Genomic DNA, 23,481 nt, shown 5'->3' on the forward strand with positions numbered 1-23,481 from the left:
AGAAAGTCAGGGGTATTCATGCCAGTGTCATGTGACTCAGCTCGGTTGGATCGGTGCCCCGGATTGCTGCCCGCCATTTACCGACTCCACAACTCCTCTTCCTAGGTGACCTGGCGCCGAGTGAGCTTACCATGGCTTTCGAAGCATTCCTACTCGAACTTGGCTGTTTGCGGTAGCGGGCAACTGTACCCGAGAGTAGAAGCCCATCGGCGGCAGAGCACGTGAGCAGAATGACCAGGAACGGTCAAGTGCCTCATTTCCTGAAGCGTCGGTGAAACCTTGGCATTTGACTGCGCTTTTCTCCTAGCTGCTACGACTCCAGAGGACCGAGGAGTAGGTACTATTATTCACGATCGTAATTATTCAAAAACGGCATAGCTGCGTTTGACCTCGATGTCAAGTTTGCAGCTAAACCCCTGGCATCAACGGCGGTCGTCTGGTCTAGCCCAACCGGGTCGTCTAGCCCAAGTGCTTGTCTCGGGAGCAAGCAGACACAAATTCACGATTCACCGGCACTCTTTTCGAACGGCCTACCAACTTTTACATTCCGTTGTCAAATTTCGCTTGCCCTGAAAGCATATCAACTCAAATGACAGCCGTCAGTCTCGCCGAATCTCTCACCAGCGAGTACAGATGCGTTCGGCGCACTGCCAGTCCAAGAATCTAAGCTTTCGGTAGCAGCCGCCGTCCTGGGCAGTGGCAGTCAAACAGCATGGAATCAAAAAATCTGAGCAAACCGGGGGGGCACCAACGAACACCGTTTTGTCGGGCTAGCAGCATATCTGTTTCGCTTTCGCTCTTGGTGGGGACTCTCTAATCGGCTTCCCGATTAATTTTACTGGTCAGGGCACATTCCGGTCGATTTGGGCGCCTGCACAGCTGCCGAGTGGTCGAACCAAAGCGAAAAGGGGCAGTTTGAAAACAGTGGCCCCGACGCCATTGACACATGCCAATTTCCCCCAACTTGCTACGGGAACTGGGAGAAAAAAGGGTCAAACTTGCCTGGAGAGAGAAACTACTCGTATGAGTTGTGCGCATTTTCTCCAACAGCCTGTGGGTTTTTTCATTCTTTCAACGTCTTTCACTTTTATATGTTCCTGTTGGGCCTCATCCGATAGACTTTCCACAAGCACTCAACTCCCAAGCAAGCCCCGAAGAGTGTATAACCTCGAAAAAGATGGTCGCAATGAAGAAATCTGCCCTCGCGCTGGCGATGGCTACCGCAGTCAGCGCTCAAACATCGTCGGTCGTCAATGTTCTCATTCCTGGTGCGGACGAGCAAACTCTTTTGGGGTCCCTCATTGCTTCTGTATGTCCACATTCTCTGCCATCTGCTGATATGCACGGACTAACCTTTCAATGTAGGATGCTTCCAAGACCACAATGGCAATCTCGTGTCCCACCAACGCTGACATGAGTGAATGCGGATTTGGCCCAGATGCGGTTACCATTACCTTCGGTCCATCGACTTTTAAGGCATTGGAGACTTTCGATCCTTTGTCATTGGTGCTCGACTGCAATGTGAAAGGAACAACAGCCGTTACGTGCACAGAGACATATATCGGGCCAGCAGATGTCCTGAACGCGCAGACCGCCACGGATGCGGAAGCGTTGACGGCAACCGACACTGATACACAAATCATCACGACGACCAGCGTCACGGTCCTTTCGCAGTCGGAAATGTAAGTCTTATGTTCTCGGATGTCTTGCTTATACTCACCGCAAAATAGTGTTTTCATGCCAGTGACGATCACCGCGTTCGCCGATTCTAGCGACAATACTAGTGCTGGCACCACTGGGGCAAGCGGAACTGAATCCACAGCTACGTCAACGGGATCGGGAACAAGTGGTACGGCGTCTAACAGCGCCAGTGGAAGTGCCAGTGCAACAAATGACAGCGACAGTGGCGCGAGCGTGGGAGCCGCTCGCTGGGAGTTTGTTTCCGCGGTGGGCGCCGGGTTGATCGGGCTGACGATGATGTTGTTGTAAAACAAAGTGTGGGGTGGTTTGCGCGGATTTGTCCAAGCATAGCAAAGGAGCATGGGGAAGGTGATTCAACAATTGGGCCATCTGGGTGATCCTGGTGCAAGTTATGACGGCATATCTTTGGCTAATAGTGGGACTCTTGAGGCTCGGAGAAACACCATAAAATAATACGATACCCAACAAGGACACAATCAACGGCAGATTCCCTCTTTGATTTGCCTGCGCGGCTCAATCGTCCGCGTCGCGATACGCAAATGGTGGCCACGGTCCGGATCGCATGTCCGGGACAGATGCCCACCGTCGATGCGAGGATGACGTACACATTACATGGCCGATAAGTCACCGCATTGTTGTCACCCTCGTCGTACCTAGAGGACAGGAGTTTTCCGTGCTCTTTGTTCTGTCCTTGCTCAACAGGTCACGAAGAATACGAGCTCCTAAAGCCATAAAGGATAAACCAGGAGTTGTCCCATGTCCGACTGAGTCTTTCTCCCTTAGCCTCTTCTCGTCTTTGGCTGCCACGAGGCTTTGGCTTTCGAGATCGAGGATGAGACCAGCGATTCGTTGCAAGTTGACGTAGCCGAGGGTGTCGTAGGATGGGACATGGACGTTTTATGTAGGCAGGGCGATCAAAGGGGGGCAATCGTCGATACTGAGCCTGTCAGGGCCTTGCTGGGGCTTACACAGAGTGTTGATTCGACGGATGACAGGCCCCGAGTGGCGCCCAGTAGCGAGAGGATCAGCCTGGCCAGATGGCACTTTGATGAATTCCCATGACCAGAAACGCACCCAGAAACTGGGGGGATCTCTGCCGATCTCCATGCCCGATCGTCGATGACATAGCCGGGAAGCGATCCATGGGCTGGGGGAGCCAGGGCAGCCTAACGAATTTTCTAGGGGGGCCTAGAGAGGCTAGAGAGGCTAAAGAAGGTCAGAGAAGCGGAGGGGGATGAGGGGCCATTGGGAAGCGGCATCGATGCAGGCACAGATGCTCGATCAAGACACCCCGATCCGTAACCCGGGTAATTCGCTCTTCTGCAGCGGTGACATGCCCCATGCCCATGCCAACTGCAAACAGTACCTAGATAGGTAGGAATCTAAGTGTCAAGGCACCACAAGAGCGAGACAGGGGGGAGGTGAGGTTTCTTTGTTTGGGCGGACTACCGCTTATTGCCATCACTTGGCCTGCAGTATGTACAAACAGTGGCTCTTGCATGGCCGTTTCTCTCCACCTGCGCTCTTTGTTTCCAGTCAGTCACCCAATGTGGCCATCACACGCCATCTCATCCATGCGTCCAACCTGTTTTTCCTTGCATCTTTTAGTCTGCCCCGCACTTGAGAAACACCTCAATCCCGCTCTTTTCCTTCACATGCCGTTCCAGGAAAACTGCGCCTCTCTTCGCGATTCCCATTTGCTCTCCTACAGTTGCCCATCCTCTCTCTCCTCTCCAGCCCTCAAGCCACCCCTCCTTCGTTTCCCTCCTGGAAGTTTATTCCTTTGGGCCCTACCAGGTTTTTCCAAACTTCGAATCAGCCACTCCACCCTTGCCGCGTTGCAGCCACTTGGGCCGCTTCCCAGCTGAAAGCAAACACTCCAGAAAGAATAAAAGCCACTTCTCAGCCCGCAGTTCCTCCAGCTCACCGGGTCAAGCATCCGCCGCCACGACTAGGGCCATCGGTCGATCTCTCTCTTTTCTCCCTCTCACCATCTCGCTCCACAAGCCGCGGCCCACCTGTGTAGCTAGACAGCCCACCGCGTCAACCTACAGTCCTCAACACGTTCACGGCGAGCGAAAGCCTGCCTTGTGGTTTTCTCCGATCCATCCTCAGTTTCCAAGTCGAAATACCTGGCTTCAAATTCCAACCCCCGTTGATACCCACCGATTGCTGATCCTAAATAAAACTCGATCCCTTGCGAACCAAGCTACGCGCCCTACCTGTCTCCTGGAAGCTTTTTCCTCTGCAAACTCCCCCCCTCTTCCCTCTGGAACATTCTTCAGCTTCAAGCCCCCTCCGCTTCCTACCAAAGCAATCATATATTCCTCCTCTGTGCCACCATTCTGGATACGTCCAAGACAAACACAACCTCCATCCGACAAACAGGCGAACTAAAGGGACACACCTCTAGGTGCCAATCGGGTCTCGTCCAAACGGAACCTGTGTACAAGCCACATTGTCCCTGGAGCATTGGAGCTCTAAAACCTTTCCAGAGTATTGCGCCTCACAGAGACAACAGTCTCCGACAGTCAACTATGGCAACCCTCGCGACTCACTCAGCCCTGTCGTCGGCAGGCATCTCATCTGCCACCCCCAGCATCAGTGACTTGGATGGCTACACGTTCCGTGACTACCAGTTTCCTTCCAGCTCCAACTTCGCATCCGTGCAACTTGAAGACGACGACTTCGGCTTTGACCCGCCACAGAAGCCTCTGACACTCAATGACTACCAAGTTTACAGTCCACCGAATGACTACCCTATGTCTCAATGGCCCGAGTTTGAGCGGGAAGATGACTTGAAGCCTTCGACAGAAACCCCGATCAATCTCGATGCCTACGAGATGGACAAGTTTATCACGTCGGTACTGCCAAAGACCTCGACGGCAGTGGCAAGATATGGTCAAATGACTCCGCCACGGTCGAACTCGACTGACAGTACCGACTCGAAGGAGGAGAAATTGTCGCCCAAATCTCAATCAGCAGATCCACAGCCACGAAGACGAGGAAAGGGCCGGCCTAAAGCTACAGATACCGACCCCACACCGGCGAAGACGACCGCTGGGCGTAAGCGAAAGGCGACACGGAAGGCATCCACCACCATCGAACAAGGAGACTCGCCTGAGGAGCAGAAGAGAAAACAGTCGCTGGAGAAGAACAGACTGGCTGCAGCAAAGTGCCGGATCAACAAAAAAGAGAGGACGGAGCGGCTACAACGAGACTCGCAGGAGAAAGCCATCGAGAATGCCTACCTCAAGGATCAAGTGATGCGCATGAAGGATGAAATCCAACAGATGAACGCCATCCTCGTTGCACATGCCAATTGTGAAGGGTGCAAGTCCCCCGAGGAGATCCAAGCCCACCTCAACGCACTTGGCAACGACTTCTTCAGTCAACAACTCGCCCTCGCCAGTCAGCATTTTGGAGAATTTCCGCCGGTGAACTTTGGCAGTCTGCCCGTGATGCCCGACAACTTCTTTGCAGGGTCGACCGACGACGAAATGCTGCACCCGCCTCTACCAGAGTTCAACCGGTCTGCAGAATTTGAGGTGCACACTCCGGCGCCCACCGACTGAGGAGAAGAAATCTAGGCGTCCACAGCCAATCATCATTGTTTTTAGTCCATGTACCACTTAGCGCGGAATCAGTTTGCTGCCTGGGGACCCCGGCCCAGGCGAGCAGGTCACTTCTGGTCCTTCTCATCTTTGCCGGAACAGGGCGGCTTTCTATTCGATGATATCCCTCAGAGCAATTTTTGTGTCTGGCTTCAGCTACTTTGCGGAACACGCAGGACCATTCGGTCAATCAGACGTGCAGTCGTTGCTGTCAAAGACAGTTTAGCATGTCGCGGGGCGGGGTCAGAAATTCTCAGAATGCTGCCTCTGCCCCGCTTCGTGTGGCGGTGCGCATTGGTGAGTGGCCGAATTGCTCACCTACTCGAAGCCATTCGGCGTTTTATCAACGCCACTTCAGCTGCGCTCGTCTAGGATGCATGGGTGCCCAGGCAAGGTCCTTGATTTTTTCTGGACCCGGGTTCTGCTGCTCCGGAGTTTCTGTCGCTAGCAATTAGTGACTGGGCCTCGCAACGAGTTGACGAGCATGGAATGGTTCAGCACAACTAGGTTTCATGGCTTGCACATGTAGTGCAGTTTACGCAGATACCTGGAAAGGAGCGGGACAAGAGTCAAGGAGGCAGAGGCCACCGGAAGGGAATGGCAATTCTCCCACAAAGTGGAGTATCGCTGCGTCGCTGTACGTTTTTGTTGCTCACAGGTGCATTTGTATTTGTGCCGGGCCGTGCACCATGGTCGGGTGCCGAGGATATGCGACATGTAATGGATGGTAGCTATTAATTATTAGCAGCAGAGGAATAACTAGTACTCGGTATATTAGGCAACAATTGCGCACAAGCTTGTGGATGGCAATTTGTGTCTGTGCTGCAAAAGTATCAATAAAGTATAAAGCCCAATTAGGAAGTCTAGGTCTCCAGCTTGCCTAGACTGCCTAGGTAATGTACTGTGCTGATCCGGTGATGCCGGCATTGAATTCTGACGGAAAGTAAGGAATCTGAGGGAATCAAAGCTTTGTCAACAAGTATTGACAGGTTAAGTCAAACTGCACTCGACCTTGGCTGGCTCATTTATGCGGCCGGAAGCAAGACCATGCATTCCTCCATATGGTGGGATGGGGCAGCAGAGTGCGCGCGTACGGTCACCGCGAATCAGGCTTGCAGCATCTACCTGCCACGCAAGGCAGTACGTGGTACGTGTGTACTTGGGAAGCTTTTGATGGAAAGAAAGCAAAGGTTCAGGCAGGCAAGGCAAGTAAGTCGAGGAAATTATGTTTATTTATTTGGAACACAAAAAAAACCTGCTCGGGTTGTTTCCAAATCTTTTGTCGAACACAAATCCTTTCGTGGGGAAGGTTGTTGAGTATACCGGGTTGAGTAGAGGATCAGCCTGGCTGACTATGAATGTAGATTGCTACAGATAGGTGCTCGCTATGTCCTTACTCATCCTTGTTGAGTCGACACGAGTGACAAATTTCTAGGAGTTTCATGGTACAAGTACATAGGTAAGACAGCTGGTTGCCGATGGTGAAATATGCTCAGGCTCATCAACTTTCAAGGTCTCCCCGTGACTTTCCACGTACATATCCTGCGCAGGGATTTTGAACTACAGAAATAGGTAGGTATGGATGAGATAGGTAGGTAGGTATACAGGTAGGGAGGTAGACACAGTACCTAGACATACGCCACCCAGTGCCACCATCCCGAGAGTTCCTGGATGAAGATCACCCACCTATCCACACACCCAAACCACACAACTTCTATAACCCTCCCCAAAATAGACAGTATAGAGGCACGTGAGAGGATAGACAAAGAACTTTGACGAGCTGATCCTGATCGGGACACGGATAATCCAGTCCATGATCGGACCTTTCCCGGTTCCCCCCCTTTCTTTCTTAGACGGAGAGGGGACAGGATGGAGGGAGGAGTGGAGAGGGCTTTGAGTTATACTCCAAGTAAGAACTCATCTCATTTGTACGAGGTATACTTTGCTACGATCTGGGGATTTGTCCCATTTCAAGGACTCTATCGGCGATTGTCGAAATGATCGTCAGGTCTTTGGGGCGATGGAGTGGAGGGTTGGGTTCCACAACCACAGTGCCACAAGTGCCACACCACCACCACCACCACCACCACACACCACAAAGGGAGGGGGAAAGGGAAAGTGAAAAAAAAATAATGAAGAGCGGACTTGGATCTCCCGGCGTCCCTGGTGCGTACCCCTGAAGAGCTGAGCTGGGCTGACCTGACCTGACGTCAAGGGTTTATGGGGTATACCGTATACAAGGTATCTACCTACGCACACTAGGTGTCTACATGCGGGGTGCGCGGGCGAGGGAATACAGGATGTGGTATACAGCATGCGAGGTACAGTATACAGTAGGTAGACGAGTGGGTGGGTAGGTAGACAAGGGGTGTGCCAATGCTCTCTCTCTCTCTCTCTCTCTCTCTCTCTCTCTCTCTCTCTCTTTTGCTTGGACGTAGAGACGGTGAGTGATAGAGGGAGACTACAAGGCTACAAGGGCTGTTAGGCTGACTACTACATACAACATACAACATAGAGTAAGTCTGTAGGTGAAGGAAGAAAACATCATTTCATTTCTTCGTACGTAATCACTCTCTCGGACGAGCTGGCCCCCCCGGTTGAAAAGTTGGGAATGGACAATAAATAATTTCAACATCAACAAACGCCGTTCATGTGGTATATGTATATATCGACACAAATTTCCGCAAAGTAGGCTCAAATTCCGTCTAGATCATTCGCGGCATCTCATCCTCAACCCCAATCCTTTTACTTTGACCGTCTATTTCGTCTGTCGACACCGGGAGATGCAGGAACGACCTCGGGCTGCATTGCCTGCGTAGCCGCCGTTGGTAGCCATGGGTTACCACTGGCCAGACTACCTTGCTGCTCCGAGAATCCAAGTTCTGCCGCTTCATTCACGTCCCCTCCCGTCTGGTTGAGCAGAAACTCGGCTCTGGCTCTGCTGATTCCCAGGGCTGCCAGCTGCTGGACCATCGCGGGGTCAGCGCGCGGGATTTGTTGCCCCTGTCCACGTTCCATTCCGTTGCTGACAGTGTTTGGGAAAGGCGGCACGTCGGACTGGGCTGGCCGCATGTCAGAGCGTGGAACCGAGCCTGGCCCTGGCGCGGACAACACCGGTGGCGCAGGAGGTGCTCGGGTCGGTCGCGTCGGCATCGATCGATCCTCTCGGGACTCCGCGAACGGCAGTGAACTGGCCTCCAATTTGACGTCCTTCCTCCGGATCGGCGAGGATGTTTGGTCCATCGAGTTGGACGCTCGGTGCGGCGGCGGTGTGGGTGGAAAGTCTTGGAAAAATGGACTACGAGCGTTATGGCCGGCAGCGTCGTGAGGCGGAAATCCGCCTGGAACGTTGAAGGCGTCTGATACGTCCGCGTGAGGACGGAAGGGTGCCTCAGTCTGCTCTGGTAGCGGCGCATTCGAGGGTTGGCTACCTCTCACTGCTTGTGCCGGGACTTCTCTCCTCGACCGCGGCGGTGGGAAATTTGCCGCCGACATATCGTCCGAGTGAGGTTGCCTGGGTGTGACAGGGCTGTTCGGCACAGCAGGCGCTGCCGCTGGAGCTGGCCAGAATGGGTTCGAGGGCACAGGTCGTCGGCTGCTAGGGTTTTGGCTTGATTCCACGTTGCTTCGAGCTGTTGGTCTCTCAGGCGTTGCTACCGTCGGCTCCGATGCTGGTGCTGGACGAGAACTGCGTTTCGGCCTTTCGGGGATAGCTGGAGCTGGGACCTGTTCCTCTCTGCCGGACGCTTGCCGTTGCTGAGGCTTGGTAGGTTGGATATCTTTGATCAGGTCACAGGATTGAAGGTGGGTTTTCAGCGCCGCAGCTGAGGTCTCGATGGATGTCTTCCCTCTCTCAAGGCAGGCATAACATGAGTATGCAGCACGCCTGTCGTGCAGTGAGGCACATGCCTGAACATGACAGCTCACAACAAGTGGCCAGTCCTTGTCGGTTGAGATGGACCCTAGGTTATCGGTGTCGGCGATGACGAGGTAACAATGTTTGCAGGTGAGGTTGCCATTGGGACGTTGAACCAGGATCGCCTCTAGGTCTGCTTGTGAATCTTGTAGAAGACGTGCCCCTTCGCAGTATGTGATGTCCACGGGGCTGGAAATGGAGACCATGGTGAGTCTGTTGGCGAGATTGTAGAAGAAGCGGCGTGATGGGCGGTAGTCCTTTCAATGAGGTCAAACCACGGTAGGTTACACTACTGAGCAACTGAGTGCAGCACCTGGATATTACAAGGGATTCGGTCAGTCAATCAGTCAGTTTCCCAATATTCTTGGCCAAGCAGACAATAGAGACTGGATGATGGGTGGCGATACATAACACAGGTGACTCAAGGGCTCTGTGATGGGGATTTCGATAACAGACAAGTACGTACCTATGCCTTGCTTCGCCTATTTTCTTCTGGAAACGAGTAGTTGGGGCGGATCGAGACTCGAGTGGATTTGGCGATCAGGCAGGGCGTTGTTGCTGCGCAGTTTGTACTATTGAAACTTTAGGTCGGGCTGTTTTGTTGTACCGAGTGTAAACAAGAGATGCGCCACGTTCAGCCTCCAGGACTCAGACGCTGATCAGATTGACGGATACAACACCGAGCCGGTCAATGATGAGATGGTTCTGTGTACTCGGTACCGAGTATGCAGATGGCCAAACGAGTCAAGGCAGACAGCATTCAACGAACCAGTCAACGCAAGGCCGGGGCGCATCCAACTCGACGAACTTTTCTTTCTCAGCATCACTTCAGCCTCAGCAGCCAGTGATTTTTGTCCCAAACAAGGCACCTATCGAAAAGGCCCAGATCATCGAGAAACGCATCGCCAGCCATCACCTCATCCTCTTCCTAGTCCTTCTGTCCTACCCCTCCTCCTGCGTCTGCCGTTGTTTTGTTAGGCTGCAGCATTTCGCTGTCGCCACCGGGCACCACATCCTCGTGTCCATCATCCACAAAGCGCCAATCACGCCGCAGATCATCTCCCTTCTCGCCCCAATTCCGCCTTTTCACTGTAGCCTGTTCGGGAGACGGCCAGGTCGCTCTGTTATCGATGCAACACACTAAGTGGCTTGCGTCTCTGCGTGTGTGAAAAGGTGGGATCGACATGGGGTTCGCCATGGGCCGCGCAAGATGGCGAATTCTGGTGGCCATCAGCCCGCTTGGCACATGCAAGATACCTGGAGCCGGTACGTGTGGCTTAGTCCCTTGGAAACGTGTGTTTATGTATGCACTGCATGTACCTCGTACTAGGCTGTCAGTGTGTAAACGGTTGTTCTCCCACGGCTGGTCCATTCAGGCTCATCCCCGTCACTTGAGCCCTGTCTTTCTCTCCCTACAACTAGAAATCTTCCATTTTCATCTCCTATCTGTTTCGAGATCTATCGTGCTTCTTTACCATTGTCTACTCTCTTGTGCACTCGAATGGCCTATCAGCAAGGCTTTGGTACGTCCGTGCCTGATCCAGTACAAACACCAACCGCGAATGGCTATGTCGACGTCTCGAATCCCTTCACCGATCGCGTGAAGAGTCTGCAGAGTCAGGAGGAGAGGCGGCTGTTTGACCTGGTCGACAAACTCAAGGACCTCGACGTAAACAGGGAACTCCAATTGCCCCAGCTTGTCGTCTGTGGGAGCCAGTCGTCGGGGAAGAGCTCCGTCCTCGAGGCTATCAGTGGTCTTTCGTTTCCGAGAGGAGAATTTACTTGTACCAAATTTGTCACTGAGTAGGTTTGTCTTCTGAAACCCCTGGTCCTCAAACGGTGTGGACGCAACCAACTTTTTAGCTAACTGTGGCATTTCTTTGCAGACTACGCTTTCGTCCAGGGAATGTCGAGTCCATCAATATTGAGATAGTCCCCGATACAGGACGGAATCCTGACGACCAGGCACGCCTCCAAAATGCCCGGTTCAAATCCAGGAGACTGGCCGAGTTGGGCCAAATCATCAAGGAAGCCGAGAAATGGTTGCTGGGCGGGCGTGGAGGATTTGCCCGTGACGTGCTCAAGGTCGAGGTCGTGAGGCCTCATCAGCAACCGCTGACTCTGATTGACACTCCGGGTCTGATAGCCTCGCACAACGAAGGCCGCGAGTATATCGACCTGGTACGCCGCATCGTCGATGACTGGATCAAGCAGCCACGGACCCTGATTCTGGCTGTGGTAGAGGCCAACCTCGACCCGCAGAAGCAGTCGGTGCTCACCATCGCCAAAGAGGTTGACCCCACTGGAGAGCGGACCTTTGGCATCATCACGAAGCCAGATCTCGTCGAGTCACCTTCAGGCTTGGAGGATTTCTGGGTCAAGAAAGCCCAGAACGGCGCAGAGAGCATGGCCGAGTTCAACTTTGCCAAAGGTTGGCATGTCCTCAGAAATCGTGGCGTCCGCGAAACTGGCAACGAGACCTCGACGGCAGAGAGGGACGAGGCTGAACGTATGTTCTTTATGTCTCCCGAACGCAGATGGAGCCAGGTCGACCCAGCATATTGGGGGATTGAGTCACTGCTAGGCCGTCTGAGGAGCATCTACTATGACCACACCCGCAGACAGCTCCCGATCATCCAGGACGACATCTTACACCGCCTCCAGAAAGCGATGAGAGAGGTGGACGGGATTAACGAGAAGCTGGCAGATGCCGACGAGATCTGGACGAGGTTCTGTGAAGAGCGGACTGGTCTGGCTGTTCAGGCAAAGGGCTGCGTGGACGGCACTTACCTGGACGGTGCGGCTGACTGGAATGAAGCACCGGATTACTATCTGCGATCTCGTATTGAAGAGGACCATGACGAATTTGCACGTGAAGTGGAACTGAATGGCCACGGTCTGCGTCAGTCCAAATCGGCGCGGAGCCTCACCGAGGACAGGGATGGCTTCCGCACTTATGTCCAGCAAATGCTCGAATCGACCCGGGGCCGCGAGCTGAAGGATAGTTATGATCCCAACCGCCTGAACCTGCTGTTCCGCAAGCACTCGGAACCCTGGTACGGCATTGCCAGAATGCATTTGGACCATGCCCACCGCCGATGCGTTGCGTTTGTGGAACACATTGTCGAGAATGTGCTGCGCAAGGAGCTTCCTGCACTGCCGACGCGTGTGTCGCAAGCCATGAAGGACCATCTTTACCAGGCACTCGAGAAGCAGAAAAAGAAGGCCGAAGACGAGCTCAGAGCAATCGAACAGGATCGGAAACAGCCGGCACAGACGCAGAGCAAGCGGTTCGAGAAGCTGGCGCGGCAATTGAAAATCAACAAGAATTTTGCTTTGGTCAACCGGGTGGCGGAGGAGGAGTATCCTTATATGGCAAACGCGGCGTCGCCAGCGAGAACGGAGAGCGTCAACGAGAGGGAGAATATGCCACCTCCACCGGCTACTCCTGGGAGCGCCACACGATTCACCCCGGCCCATGTAGATCGAGTTTTGGCCCAGGATAGCCGCGCCGAGTCAGCAGAGGAGATTGGGAAGAGGATGATCATTTACTACGAGGTGAGTAACCATCCTTTGGTGGCCACTAGTCGGACGGGGACAATACGGATAAAACTGACTCTTTCATGAACAGATCTCTCGCGAAGTCTTTGTTGACAACGTCGTTGTCCAGGTCGTCGAGCGGCATCTTCTAAGGCCCCTGCACACGCTGTTCCAGGGCGACTTTGGTGTCGACAAGGACGTCTTCACGCGCGCCGTAGACGCCGAGCGAGACCAGAATTTGACTGCCAGGAGGAACGCGCTTAATGAGAGGATCAAGCGGTTGAAGACGTTTGCTGACCAGCTACGCGTGATTTGATTGATCGATCCTCTGGTATGACGGTGTCAATCGTGCTAAAGTTGGACTGTATTTGATCTGGACATCTTCGGCCCTTGTTTATTTGGAAGACTTCTATCTGTTGTAGTAGCGGCATTATCAGGGCATTGAGACAATTATATACCTAGGTGAAGGAGAAAGAAAACATTTAAATATATTCATACTATAATTCGTACTTATATTCATGTGTCTTGCCTCGTATCATTGTGTCATTGTGGACGAGGCTCGGGCAGTTTATGGCCGAAGTTCGAGCCGAGGCTTGAATCCTCGCAAGTCAGAAAATCAAAACTTGCGTAGTTCGTAGCCGTCTTCCACAATCATGTTCCACCAACATCTGTTTTAGTTCCCAGCGTGTCATTGAGCGTAAACATTCTGCTTCTGGTCTTGTCATTATTACAAGGATGATATCGGCGTCGTCGGCTGAATCGAAACACCACAAGTAACGAGATATAACCCTCCATTCATCTCATACCACTACCACTTTAGTGGCCTCTGGCGAAACCCTCCGTCCGCCATGGAATACCTCTCGACGCTGCAGTCGCCCGTGGACGACCTGAAGCCGTCGCTGTTCGAACTGCTCTCGGAGCAACAGCTATCGGCGCTCCTCCCGCCCACGATCCGATACCTCCTCGCCCTCCTCACGCACCGATACCCGCGCTACCTGCTGCGCGTGCTGAACAACTACGACGAGGTGTATGCGCTGCTGTCACTCGCGGTCGAAAAGTACTACCTCGAGCAGTTTGGCGGCAGCTTCACCGAGAACTTTTACGGCCTCAAGCGCGAGAAGGTCCTCAGCCTGCGCGGCGGCGAGGTCAAGAGGACCCAGATCGCCGTCCCCGCCGAGGTCCGCGAGCGCCTAAAGCTCCAGGGCCGCGATGTCTGGAAGAACCTCGCCGTCTTGGTCGGCGTGCCTTATATCAAGCGCAAGTTGGACGAGAGCTATGATATCCACATCGCCCCGTCCGCGGGGTTGCTGATCAGTGGCGGAGGAGGAGGGCTGGGAGGAGTTGAAGGGAGGAGGTATCTGGACCGGGACGAACTACCGCCAAATCCTACGATAAAACAAAGGATCATGTGGTATTACAAGTGGTTTTTGCGGCATGTCTATCCGAGTCTGAATGCCGCCTACTATTTCAGCATCTTGGCCTTCAGCTTGGGGTACCTGTTTGATGGCACAAAATACTCCAGCCCATTCCTTTGGATGGTGGCCACACGGATGAGGAGGATGGGCGCGGCAGATCAGCAGGCTATTGATGCCGCCAGAGAGGCTGCTGACAAGGCCATTGCCGCGAGCGCGGCCGGGAGACCGGGACAAGGGCTGAGTGGCCTCTTGAGTCCGCGCACGCTGTATCCCCGGCTACTGTCAAGCTTGAGGATCCTCCTGCCGACGAGTATCTTCGCATTGAAATTCCTAGAATGGTGGCACGCCAGTGATTTCTCGCGGCAGTTGACCCGCAAAGCCGCCGAAGGGTTGGAATTGCCGCCTCCCGTTGTCTCCGGGATGGAACTCGCTCGGAAGACCGCGCCGGAGCCACAAGGTCCCCTGCGCAGATTGACAACGAAGAACACCCCAGCCAAACGGACCCCGCCGGTCTCGAGCATCACTTTCCTTCCAATTTTTACAGTCCCGCCCCCACCGTCCAGCGACCTGTGTCCTATCTGTCTACATCCGATTTCCACGGCGGCGGCATGCCAGACCGGCTACGTCTTCGACTACAAGTGCATATTCCAGTGGATCGAGGGGACGCATGAGCGACAGGAGGCATTTATGAAGGGCGAGAAAATGAGCGAGTGGGAAGACGACGATGACGAGGAGGAAGAGGGAGACGATGCAAACGGACGGCCAGGCGATGAGTCGAAAAAGGCGGAGCGCAAGAGCCGTGAGGGAAGCTGGGAGAGCGGCCAGGGAAGATGTGCCGTCACCGGCAGACGAGTCCTCGGCGGCACAAGCGGGTTGCGCAGAGTCATGGTTTGAATGGTCTCCAGCGTCCTGGCCTGGATTGTCAAGAACATGTGCAAAAGGAATCCTCAAGGGAACCTCCAATGGGGGATGTATCGTCTGGTCCACGCGAAGAGGCAATTTGCGTCAGTCTGATCGATGTTCCGTCGGAACATGGCATCAACTCCGAGCCTCTAAACACGAGACGGACCCAAGCGCCTCGCCATGAAGCGAACTCGATCGAAACAACCTCTACTTCGAACGACCTCTGTCTCAATCACGGCACCGCTGGCTTCGTAGGCACGACAACCTCTTCGGTAACACAATTGGACTTTTCCGAGGCGACAAAGACGTATAATGGGAAGATTCACTCGCGCCACGGCTTGTTCATGGAGAGGAAGATGGTCTTCAAGCAGCCCGCACTCAGTGCCTGTGTCTGTGTCGATCCTAGAGACTCAATCTCGCGGCTTGACTCGCACGCAGGCACTTGTCATGTCGATCCGGTCATACCTTATCTGCTCCACCGTTTTGGATGGCATGTTTGGCCAACGCCCAGGCTGGCGAGCTATACATGACATCTTTGTGCGAGTACGCTAGCCGGGAGGCTTCATGAACGCCGCAATCTGCAGCTCACAAATGGTCACTCCGACGTCTCTCGTCTTTCATGGAGGCTGACGCATGAGACCCTGGATGGAATAGGACGCATCCGATACGTGAAGGGCAGTGTAGTCGATGATAGGATAGTCGGGGGTTCTGTTCTGACAGCTATTGATGTTTATGCTGCCGAGACCGAACACCCTTCCGAGGAGACGGTGGTGGGGGCCTGTGGAGGAACATACGCCGCTGGCTGAGCGTTGGGACTATTCAAGGACTTGCTGAAGATGGCCCTAAAGAGATTCGAGGTATTAAGACTCAGTAAAAGAGCCACTTGGGGCTTCTAAATCACAGAATCGAGATGTCTCTTGTTCGACCTATCCCGACGGACAAGGGGCTGAGGGAGGCAGGAAAGGCCTCAAGAGACAAGTCGAACCGATATAACTCCCCTTTGTTGGACTGTCGCCCTTTCCATCTGTCGTGGATTCAAAGCTAGAGCCCACGAAGCAAAGAGCCACTGATTTAATGGCTATTCCAAATGAACCATCAGATGGTAATAACTTGCAATCGTGTCTGTTTTCCATTGCCCAACCCATCTCCGCAATACCTCTTTGGGCCGTCGTTTGTCGCCAACCACCACGAGCAAACGAGCAAAGCACAGCAATGCGGCAGCGAAGTGGCAACCCCGTCAATTTCCCTGCGTGTCTCTCTTCTTAAAACCAAGCTTTTCTGGTGGGCGCGGGCGGTGCCCAGTGCGACGAGGGGGTGCCTTGTTTGCGGAGCGAGCCGTCCGTGTGCTTCTTCCTGCGTTCTCGGCCACAAGGACTCGGTAATGATTCTTTTCTCAAACAGAGCTGTGGGTGGGCGTCCTAGTCGAGTTTATCCGGACTGCCCTTCGAGGCTGAGGAAATGACCGTCGTCGAGCCTTGCAAAAGCCGAGTGGGAGGAACGAGAGCCATGTTGACAGAGAGAGAATGGGTGACGGCCCTGCATAGTTCATGGTATCTTACTGGGACCTCTCACTCTTGACTGGCGTTGCTGTCCTTGTTCGGGCATAGCGTTATTATACCGAGTCCGTCGTATGTCTCAAAGGAATTTTACAAGGACACTATTGGATGAGGCTGAAATGGGCTGGTCAGTTGGGCTCAACGAGCAACGCGGGGCAGTGCTTTTCAGCCTCATCGCCGCATTGCTCTCTTCTCCCGCCTGTGCCTCTCCTCCATCTCTCCATCTTCGCTCTCTGTCATCTGTCATTCTCATTCAGTGTCGTTGTCTTTGTCAAGCGCAGCCTCAATGACAGACCCGTTGTCCGTTGCTACCGGAGTGGCGGGGCTGTTATCATTGGGGTTGCAAGTGACCGAATCTCTCTTCGAGTTCTACACTGCCTACAAAGGTCAAGATGCCGATGTGGCTCGCACTACCACAAAGGTCGAAGGTCTCCTGACGATATTCCGGAACCTCGAGGCAGCGCTGCGGGAGCGGACATTTCAGCCGAACGAGCAGGACATCGTCAAGAATATCGAGTCGTGTATTCAAACGTGTAAAGACGCCATTGGAGAACTACAAGACGAGTGCAAGAAACTAAGCCGAGGTTCTGCTGGTGATATCAAGGGGTCTCTCAAAGTCGCAGGGCGACGAGTGGCCTACCCATTCCGCAAAAGTACGCTACAGAAACTGGATGAAGACATTGGCGAGATACGTGATAACCTGTCACTGGCACTGGACGTGCTCCAGCTCAAGGATCAAAAGAAGGCCCAAGACGACATCGCCGACCTCAAACTGCTGCTCAGACATGTCAGTGCATCACAGCTCTCAACGTCAGTCCGCGAGTGGCTCAAAGCCCCGGATGCGAGTGTCAACCACAATGCTGCGTGCGCGAAGCGCCACCCAGGCACCGGCATGTGGTTCATCAATGGATCGTTCTTTACCACATGGCTGAGGCAGGATGGATCCTTCCTCTGGCTGAATGGCCCGGCGGGATGTGGTAAGTCGCTGTTATGCGCCTCTGCCATTCAACATACCTTTCGTCAGAAGCACTCGATGGTGAATGTGGGCATTGCTTTTTTCTACTTCACCTTTAGTGACGATTCTAAGCAAGACGAGTCTGCAATGCTACGGGCTCTCCTCTTACAGCTCTCCGGTCAGCTTTCCAACGGTCCAGCACTCCTCGACCGCATACGGACTTCGTCCACGGTTGCGACCCCTCCCACAGACTCTTTACTCGAGCACCTCCGAGATCTGATACGAAGGTTTCATCATGTTTATATCTTGCTGGACGCTCTGGACGAGTGTCCCCGATACTCTCAACGGGACCGGGTCTTGAATGCGTTGCAGGAGATGAGGAAGTGGTCACTGCCAGGATTGCACCTTCTAGTCACTAGCCGAGATGAACTAGACATTCGCGTTTCGCTGAACCCGGATCAAAACCAAATGCTGATCATGAAGAATGCCGGAATTGACCAAGATATCAGCGATTTTATCTCGAGCCAACTTGAGGTCGATCCCAAACTCCGAAGGTGGCAGCAGCATCATGGACGAATCAAAAGTGCGCTCACTGATCGAGCTCAGGGCGTGTAAGTGACTCGCTTACTGTGACAATATCAGCTTTCCAGTTAACACACTTGGTTAGATTCCGGTGGGTCGAATGCCAGTTTGAGTCTCTCAGGCGATGTCCTCGTAGCGAAAACCACCTCGATCGCTGCCTCCGCTCCTTACCACGAGGTTTGGATGAGACATACGAGCGCATGCTGTGTAACATCGATGAAGACTGCGTGGAGGACGCCCGGCGAATTCTAACCCTACTATGCTTCTCCACCCGGCCTCTAAAAATACCAGAGCTTATTGACGGAATTGCTGTCAACCTCAATGAGCCTGCAGGGCTGGATCGTCGACGTCGTCTACATGACGCAGACGACATTCGCACTATTTGCCCCGGCCTGATCGAGATAAGATTCGACGAGGTTCATCGGCCATGGGGCAACCGGGGATACGACAATGTCCGAGTGACACCAAATGTCCGCCTGGCTCACTTCTCTGTTCAGGAGTACCTTGAATCTGATCGGATTACGAAGCAAAAGGCAGCGTCTTTTGCATTGCAGAGTGGTCCTGCCAACGCAGAGATTGCACAGATATACCTGGTGTACCTCTTGGAGCCCGGGCTGTCGCTGAATTGGGCGAGTACTAAGAGGTTTCCCTTATCTCTTTTAGCTGCTCAGTGTTGGTGTGACCACTACAGAAACGCTGGAAATGCGATGTCCTCCTTGAACGGACTGATATTGCGCTTGTTTCGCCAACCAGACACTCTCCACACCTGGATGAGGTTGAATAACGCAGACAAAGCACGTTCCTTTCAGATCTGGCTTGAGCTTATGCATGAGCCATGGTCCCCAGCTCTACCAATTCTCTTTGCCACGTTTTTGGGGCTTGATGGAGTTCTACTAGAGCTACTGGCTCTTGAAGAGAAGACTAAAGACAGGCGAGATCTGATAAATAGCTTGATTGGACGCCGGCCGCTTTTTGCCTTGGGTGTGGCAGCAGAGAATGGTCATGAAAAGCTGGTGCGGTTGCTCCTCGATGCAGGCGCGGATGTAAGTGCTGGACGCCACAGGGCATTGAGGAGAGCATCAGAAAATAGCCACACGAGCGTGGTCAGAATGCTCCTTGATGCTGACCCGCATCGAGGAGGGCTAGATGAAGCACTCAAAGGAGCAATAACTCCATATAGAGTGCACAAAGACATTTCGAAGATGCTTCTAGAGGCTGGGGCAGATCCGAATGGCTGTGTGGAGGGGTATACGACTCTGCTAGCGTGGGCGTCATTACTAGGCGACAATGAGGCGGTTCAATTACTGCTCAACGCTGGGGCAGATGCCAGTGCCGTGGGACGCAGAGATGAGTCTGCGCTATTACTTGCGGTGCGAAACGGGAATGAGAATGTGGTCAAGTCACTCTTGAGTGCTGGCGCAGAAGTCAATGCTGTATCTTGTGACAGTACTGCATTACAAGAAGCAGTGGAGTATTTTTGTTCTACGAAAATGTTACAGGTACTGTTAAGCGCTGGAGCAGATGTCAATGCCGTGAGTTTCAGCCGTTGTACCCCTCTACAGGTGGCATCAAGACACGCTTGGCCGGAGGGGGTGAAAATCCTATTGAATGCTGGCGCAGATGTTAACCCCAAGAAAAGTTACAGAACTACTGCATTATACGAAGCAGTGATGAGCTGCTCTGTGGAAGTGGTGAAGATGTTGTTAGGCGCTGGAGCAGATATTGATCCTCTGGACTTCAGACGGAGTCTTCTACACAGGGCATCAAGAACCGGCCAAGGGGAGATGGTGGAGGTCCTGTTGGATGCTGGTGCAGACATCAACGCCACGGAGAGTTCCCGTACTGCATTACACGAAGCAGCAATGCGTGACTCTACGGAAGTGGTAGAGATACTGTTGAATGCTGGTGCAGACATCAATGCCGTGAGCGGCCTATTTGATACTCCTCTCGAGAGGGCATCGAGATTAGGCCAGTGGGAGGTGGTGGAGGTCCTGCTGAATGCTGGCGCCATCGATGAAGGGGGGAAAGCTCGACAAGCCCTCGAAACGAGAATCCCGCTCAAGGAAGAAAAGTGGGGCGAGGATTGGGAGGGAGACACATAAACGGTGGCGGCGTTACTAGCTTTTGTTCTTGATCATGCTGGGGTTCTCACTCGAGAGATCTCGAGAGGGGAAGAATGTGCACGGTGTATAATGGGAGTGGACTGCTCGCAGGTACTGGAGTGTGACTGTTTTGACGCGCTTTTTCCTTCTGAATCGACACTATCTTGTACAATCGAGACACCATTTCATCAGTTCACGAGTACAACAGGGACTCGAACAACAAAACTTGGTCTCCACAACTGTCCCCACTCCTGCCTGTTTTATGGCAAGTAGAGATCCGACAGCCGCCACGGGCAGTCGTGCAAGGCAAAGAGCTTTGGACGAAGCAGACGAACCCACGCAGGAGGGAGGCGATACCCGAGGACAGTGAGGACCGCATTGATCGCGAAGAGGGGGATCGAGAGGATGCGCTGGGCATAGTACGTCGGGATGGACCAGAGGACGAGCAGCACAAAGCCGGGAGTGATGGCGGTCGATTTCCACAGGTTCACGCGGGCCAGGACGCCGTCGAGCAACGCGGGATTGGCGCCAGGCCCGCGTCGGCGATACCACACGGCCCAGTGTGGGTAGAACCACCACTTGATCAGCAGGGCGTCGTGGAGCACGAAGAACCCGGCCGTCGACGCCGCCCAGATCATCGCCAGCAGCGGCAGCGGCAGCGGCAGCGGCAGCGGCAGCGATAGCAGCAGTGGTGGAGGCGAGGACGTCGGGCAGCATAGCTGGACAGCCATGAGCAGGACCGTCGCCATGTGTAGATTGACCAGCAGCACGCAGGCCGCTGGCAGTCTCGGCTCGCAGCCGATGCGCCGTGCCACGCTCTCCAGGAACGCGTTGTAGTCGACCAGCGTGTGCAGATTCGGGCTGAGGGAGTAGTACGTGCGCGAGGCGGCGGCGTCTCGCTGGGCCCGAGCAGCGTAGTCGGGCGGCAGGTCTCTCTCGCCCCGAAGCAGCTGTGCGATGTATCGGCTCAGCATCTCGGCCATGACGGGTACGCCGCCCTGGTGCGGTCGTGCATAGCCCACGAAGAAGAGACAGTGTCCCAAACCCTCGGGGAAGCAGTGCAGATACCACGAGCGAGGGTTGGGCGAGAGGCTCTGATTTCCTGGCAGACGGATCCAAGGGAACTCGACGCGGAAGCCGGTGCAGAGAACCACGGCGTCGAACTCGCGCTGCTGCGTCGTCGATGTGCCGTCGACAACAGCACAAGAGTGAAACTCACAGCTGCGACCGCGAGTTGACACGGTCGGCGCCACAAGCACCTCAATCTTGCCGCCTTGTAGCGCCTCACACATGCGCTGGTTCTTGGTGACATAGGTGGCTTGGTCGTTCCGTAGAAGGGCAGAGGCGGTGCTGGCCAGCGACATGTGTGAGAGGGTGCGGTTCAGCACGGGCGTGCACCAGAGAAGCCTGCGGAAGACGCCGTACGCAAACACGTTCTGTGCGGCGCTCATGCGGTTGGTCGTGGCGGCCTCGAGGAAGCCGTTGGCGGGGAAATCGACCGTCATGTTTGCGGCCACCTGTTCCATCTCGTCCTTCTTGTTGAGGTAGCGAGGGCCGACGCAGATGGGCCGTCGAAGCCACACCGTGACATGAGGCGACAGTTCTCCCAGCTCGGCGGACAGGTCGGCACCGCTTTCTCCGCCGCCCACCACCAGGACTTTCATCTTCTTCGCCGCCACCTCTTGCTTGAAGGCTTCGTCATACTGCGACGAATGGATCATGCGGCCTGTGAACCCCGACAGACATGCGGGTGGTGTATTGGGGAGTCCATTCGACCCGGTGGCGACGATCAGGGCGTCGGCCTGGACACACAGAGTGAAGTGCTCCGAGTCCGTCAAACTTTGAATCTGGACCTCCAACGACCACACCCCGTCCTCTCCCAAGGTGGCGCTGCGCACCTCCGCGTGGTATCTGATATGTCGGTCGAGGTCGAAGTGGCGGGCATATTGGTCGAGGTAGGACAGGTATTCTTGGGCCGTGGAATAATGCAGCCTCGTCGGGTCGGGGAAGTCGGAGAAGGCCATGGCCCAGTTGCTGATGGTGAGGTGCAGGTTCGGGTATGCCGTTGCACTGGCAAACACGCCGCCCAGTCGTCCCGACCGCTCAAACAGGACCGCCTCGTGTCCGCTCTCGACCATCTCTTTCAGGGCCACGAGGCCGCAGGGGCCCGCGCCTACAATCACCACACGTACCATTGCGCACGACAGGAGGTGAGAGGGTTTGAGAGGGTGGGAAAAAAATACAGAATAGAGAAAGGCCGTTTGAAGAAAGAAAGAAAGAGACGAGAAAGGGGGTGAGAAAGGGGCAAATGGTAGAACGAACCCGGAGGGATGATCCTGACCTCACATTTTTTTTTTCTTCGTCGGAGAGGCGATATCGAAACACTGGTTTCAGGTCCTACCCTACCCTACCTCGTTGACCGTGTGATGTGACACTCGACACTCGATCCCGTCGTTCACACAACTCCAAGACGCCCTCGAAGAAGGCGAGAAGCCAATGAGCTGCAAAAGGCAACTGAACACACACAACGGTGCTAGCGTCGGGATGGCCTTGAGAATCATGACATTGTCGGAGCGCCGTCATAGCCGACTACCCAAGCCACATGGGATTTCCTGGCCTGGTTCGACCGCAATCGGTCATTGTCTGTTACTTTTGGTTGTGACTCTCTGGGGCCTCGTCTCAGTTCAGAAGATTTCACCGCTCTTCCTGGAGCTGACGGCAAAGGCGATGTCGTTTCACAACCCGAACAGTCCATTTCCCCGACAATGCAGACAAATAGACGGTGGATCTTCTGCGAGTGCATATGTTGGATGATGTTGGATACGAGGCAAGGCGAAACTAGACGAGACGAGACGAGACGCACAGGTTTCATTGGATGCTGGGCCTGGTTCAAGAGCTTCGGGGACCCTCTTTTCTTTGGCTCTCGTGGAGACAAGCGATGTTTACTCTGAATGGATATTCGTGCGAGCCGATATTAGGTAGGCATTTTGACCGACATGGCTTTTTCGACTCGACCATGCTTCCATCAGCTCTACGGAGCCTTCGTAACTCTGGAGAGAAACCCACGTTTGACGTCAACCGCCCCTATCTCCACATATAGCCCCAGTAGCTAGCAGCCAGCAGCCAGCAGCACCAGTGGCCCGCCTTGATCGGCCTTACTCGTACGTATGTATGAGTTTTTGGGGGGGGGGGGGGTT

The 23,481-nt window shown here is 54.2% G+C and overlaps 7 protein-coding genes across 7 annotated transcripts; 5 read left to right on the forward strand and 2 right to left on the reverse strand.

Moving 5' to 3' along the window:
- Nucleotides 1-1,177: 1,177 nt before the first annotated feature.
- Nucleotides 1,178-1,989, forward strand: AYO21_11200 (hypothetical protein; the record flags this gene model as incomplete). The annotated part of the gene is made up of 3 exons (XM_022661096.1): nucleotides 1,178-1,309; nucleotides 1,366-1,682; nucleotides 1,731-1,989. 3 exons carry the CDS (start codon nucleotides 1,178-1,180, stop codon nucleotides 1,987-1,989), a joined length of 708 nt encoding a protein of 235 aa, XP_022506604.1.
- Nucleotides 1,990-4,238: 2,249 nt separating this feature from the next.
- On the forward strand, nucleotides 4,239-5,276 carry AYO21_11201 (hypothetical protein; the record flags this gene model as incomplete). Its single annotated transcript, XM_022661097.1, has 1 exon — nucleotides 4,239-5,276. One exon carries the CDS (start codon nucleotides 4,239-4,241, stop codon nucleotides 5,274-5,276), a length of 1,038 nt encoding a protein of 345 aa, XP_022506605.1.
- Nucleotides 5,277-8,060: 2,784 nt separating this feature from the next.
- On the reverse strand, nucleotides 8,061-9,437 carry AYO21_11202 (hypothetical protein; the record flags this gene model as incomplete). Its single annotated transcript, XM_022661098.1, has 1 exon — nucleotides 8,061-9,437. One exon carries the CDS (start codon nucleotides 9,435-9,437, stop codon nucleotides 8,061-8,063), a length of 1,377 nt encoding a protein of 458 aa, XP_022506606.1.
- A 1,295-nt stretch (nucleotides 9,438-10,732) lies between these two features.
- Nucleotides 10,733-13,087, forward strand: AYO21_11203 (hypothetical protein; the record flags this gene model as incomplete). Its single annotated transcript, XM_022661099.1, has 3 exons — nucleotides 10,733-11,034; nucleotides 11,118-12,789; nucleotides 12,863-13,087. The coding sequence occupies 3 exons, from the start codon at nucleotides 10,733-10,735 to the stop codon at nucleotides 13,085-13,087; spliced, it is 2,199 nt and encodes a 732-aa protein (XP_022506607.1).
- A 532-nt stretch (nucleotides 13,088-13,619) lies between these two features.
- AYO21_11204 (hypothetical protein) lies at nucleotides 13,620-15,895 on the forward strand (the record flags this gene model as incomplete). Its single annotated transcript, XM_022661100.1, has 4 exons — nucleotides 13,620-15,074; nucleotides 15,128-15,478; nucleotides 15,528-15,626; nucleotides 15,674-15,895. The coding sequence occupies 4 exons, from the start codon at nucleotides 13,620-13,622 to the stop codon at nucleotides 15,893-15,895; spliced, it is 2,127 nt and encodes a 708-aa protein (XP_022506608.1).
- A 1,036-nt stretch (nucleotides 15,896-16,931) lies between these two features.
- Nucleotides 16,932-20,284, forward strand: AYO21_11205 (hypothetical protein; the record flags this gene model as incomplete). The annotated part of the gene is made up of 2 exons (XM_022661101.1): nucleotides 16,932-18,211; nucleotides 18,268-20,284. 2 exons carry the CDS (start codon nucleotides 16,932-16,934, stop codon nucleotides 20,282-20,284), a joined length of 3,297 nt encoding a protein of 1,098 aa, XP_022506609.1.
- Nucleotides 20,285-20,544: 260 nt separating this feature from the next.
- Nucleotides 20,545-22,479, reverse strand: AYO21_11206 (hypothetical protein; the record flags this gene model as incomplete). The annotated part of the gene is made up of 1 exon (XM_022661102.1): nucleotides 20,545-22,479. One exon carries the CDS (start codon nucleotides 22,477-22,479, stop codon nucleotides 20,545-20,547), a length of 1,935 nt encoding a protein of 644 aa, XP_022506610.1.
- Nucleotides 22,480-23,481: the final 1,002 nt, after the last annotated feature.

The sequence above is a fragment of the Fonsecaea monophora genome, assembly GCF_001642475.1.
Source record: "Fonsecaea monophora strain CBS 269.37 chromosome Unknown Scaff148, whole genome shotgun sequence".
Classification (NCBI taxonomy): domain Eukaryota; kingdom Fungi; phylum Ascomycota; class Eurotiomycetes; order Chaetothyriales; family Herpotrichiellaceae; genus Fonsecaea; species Fonsecaea monophora.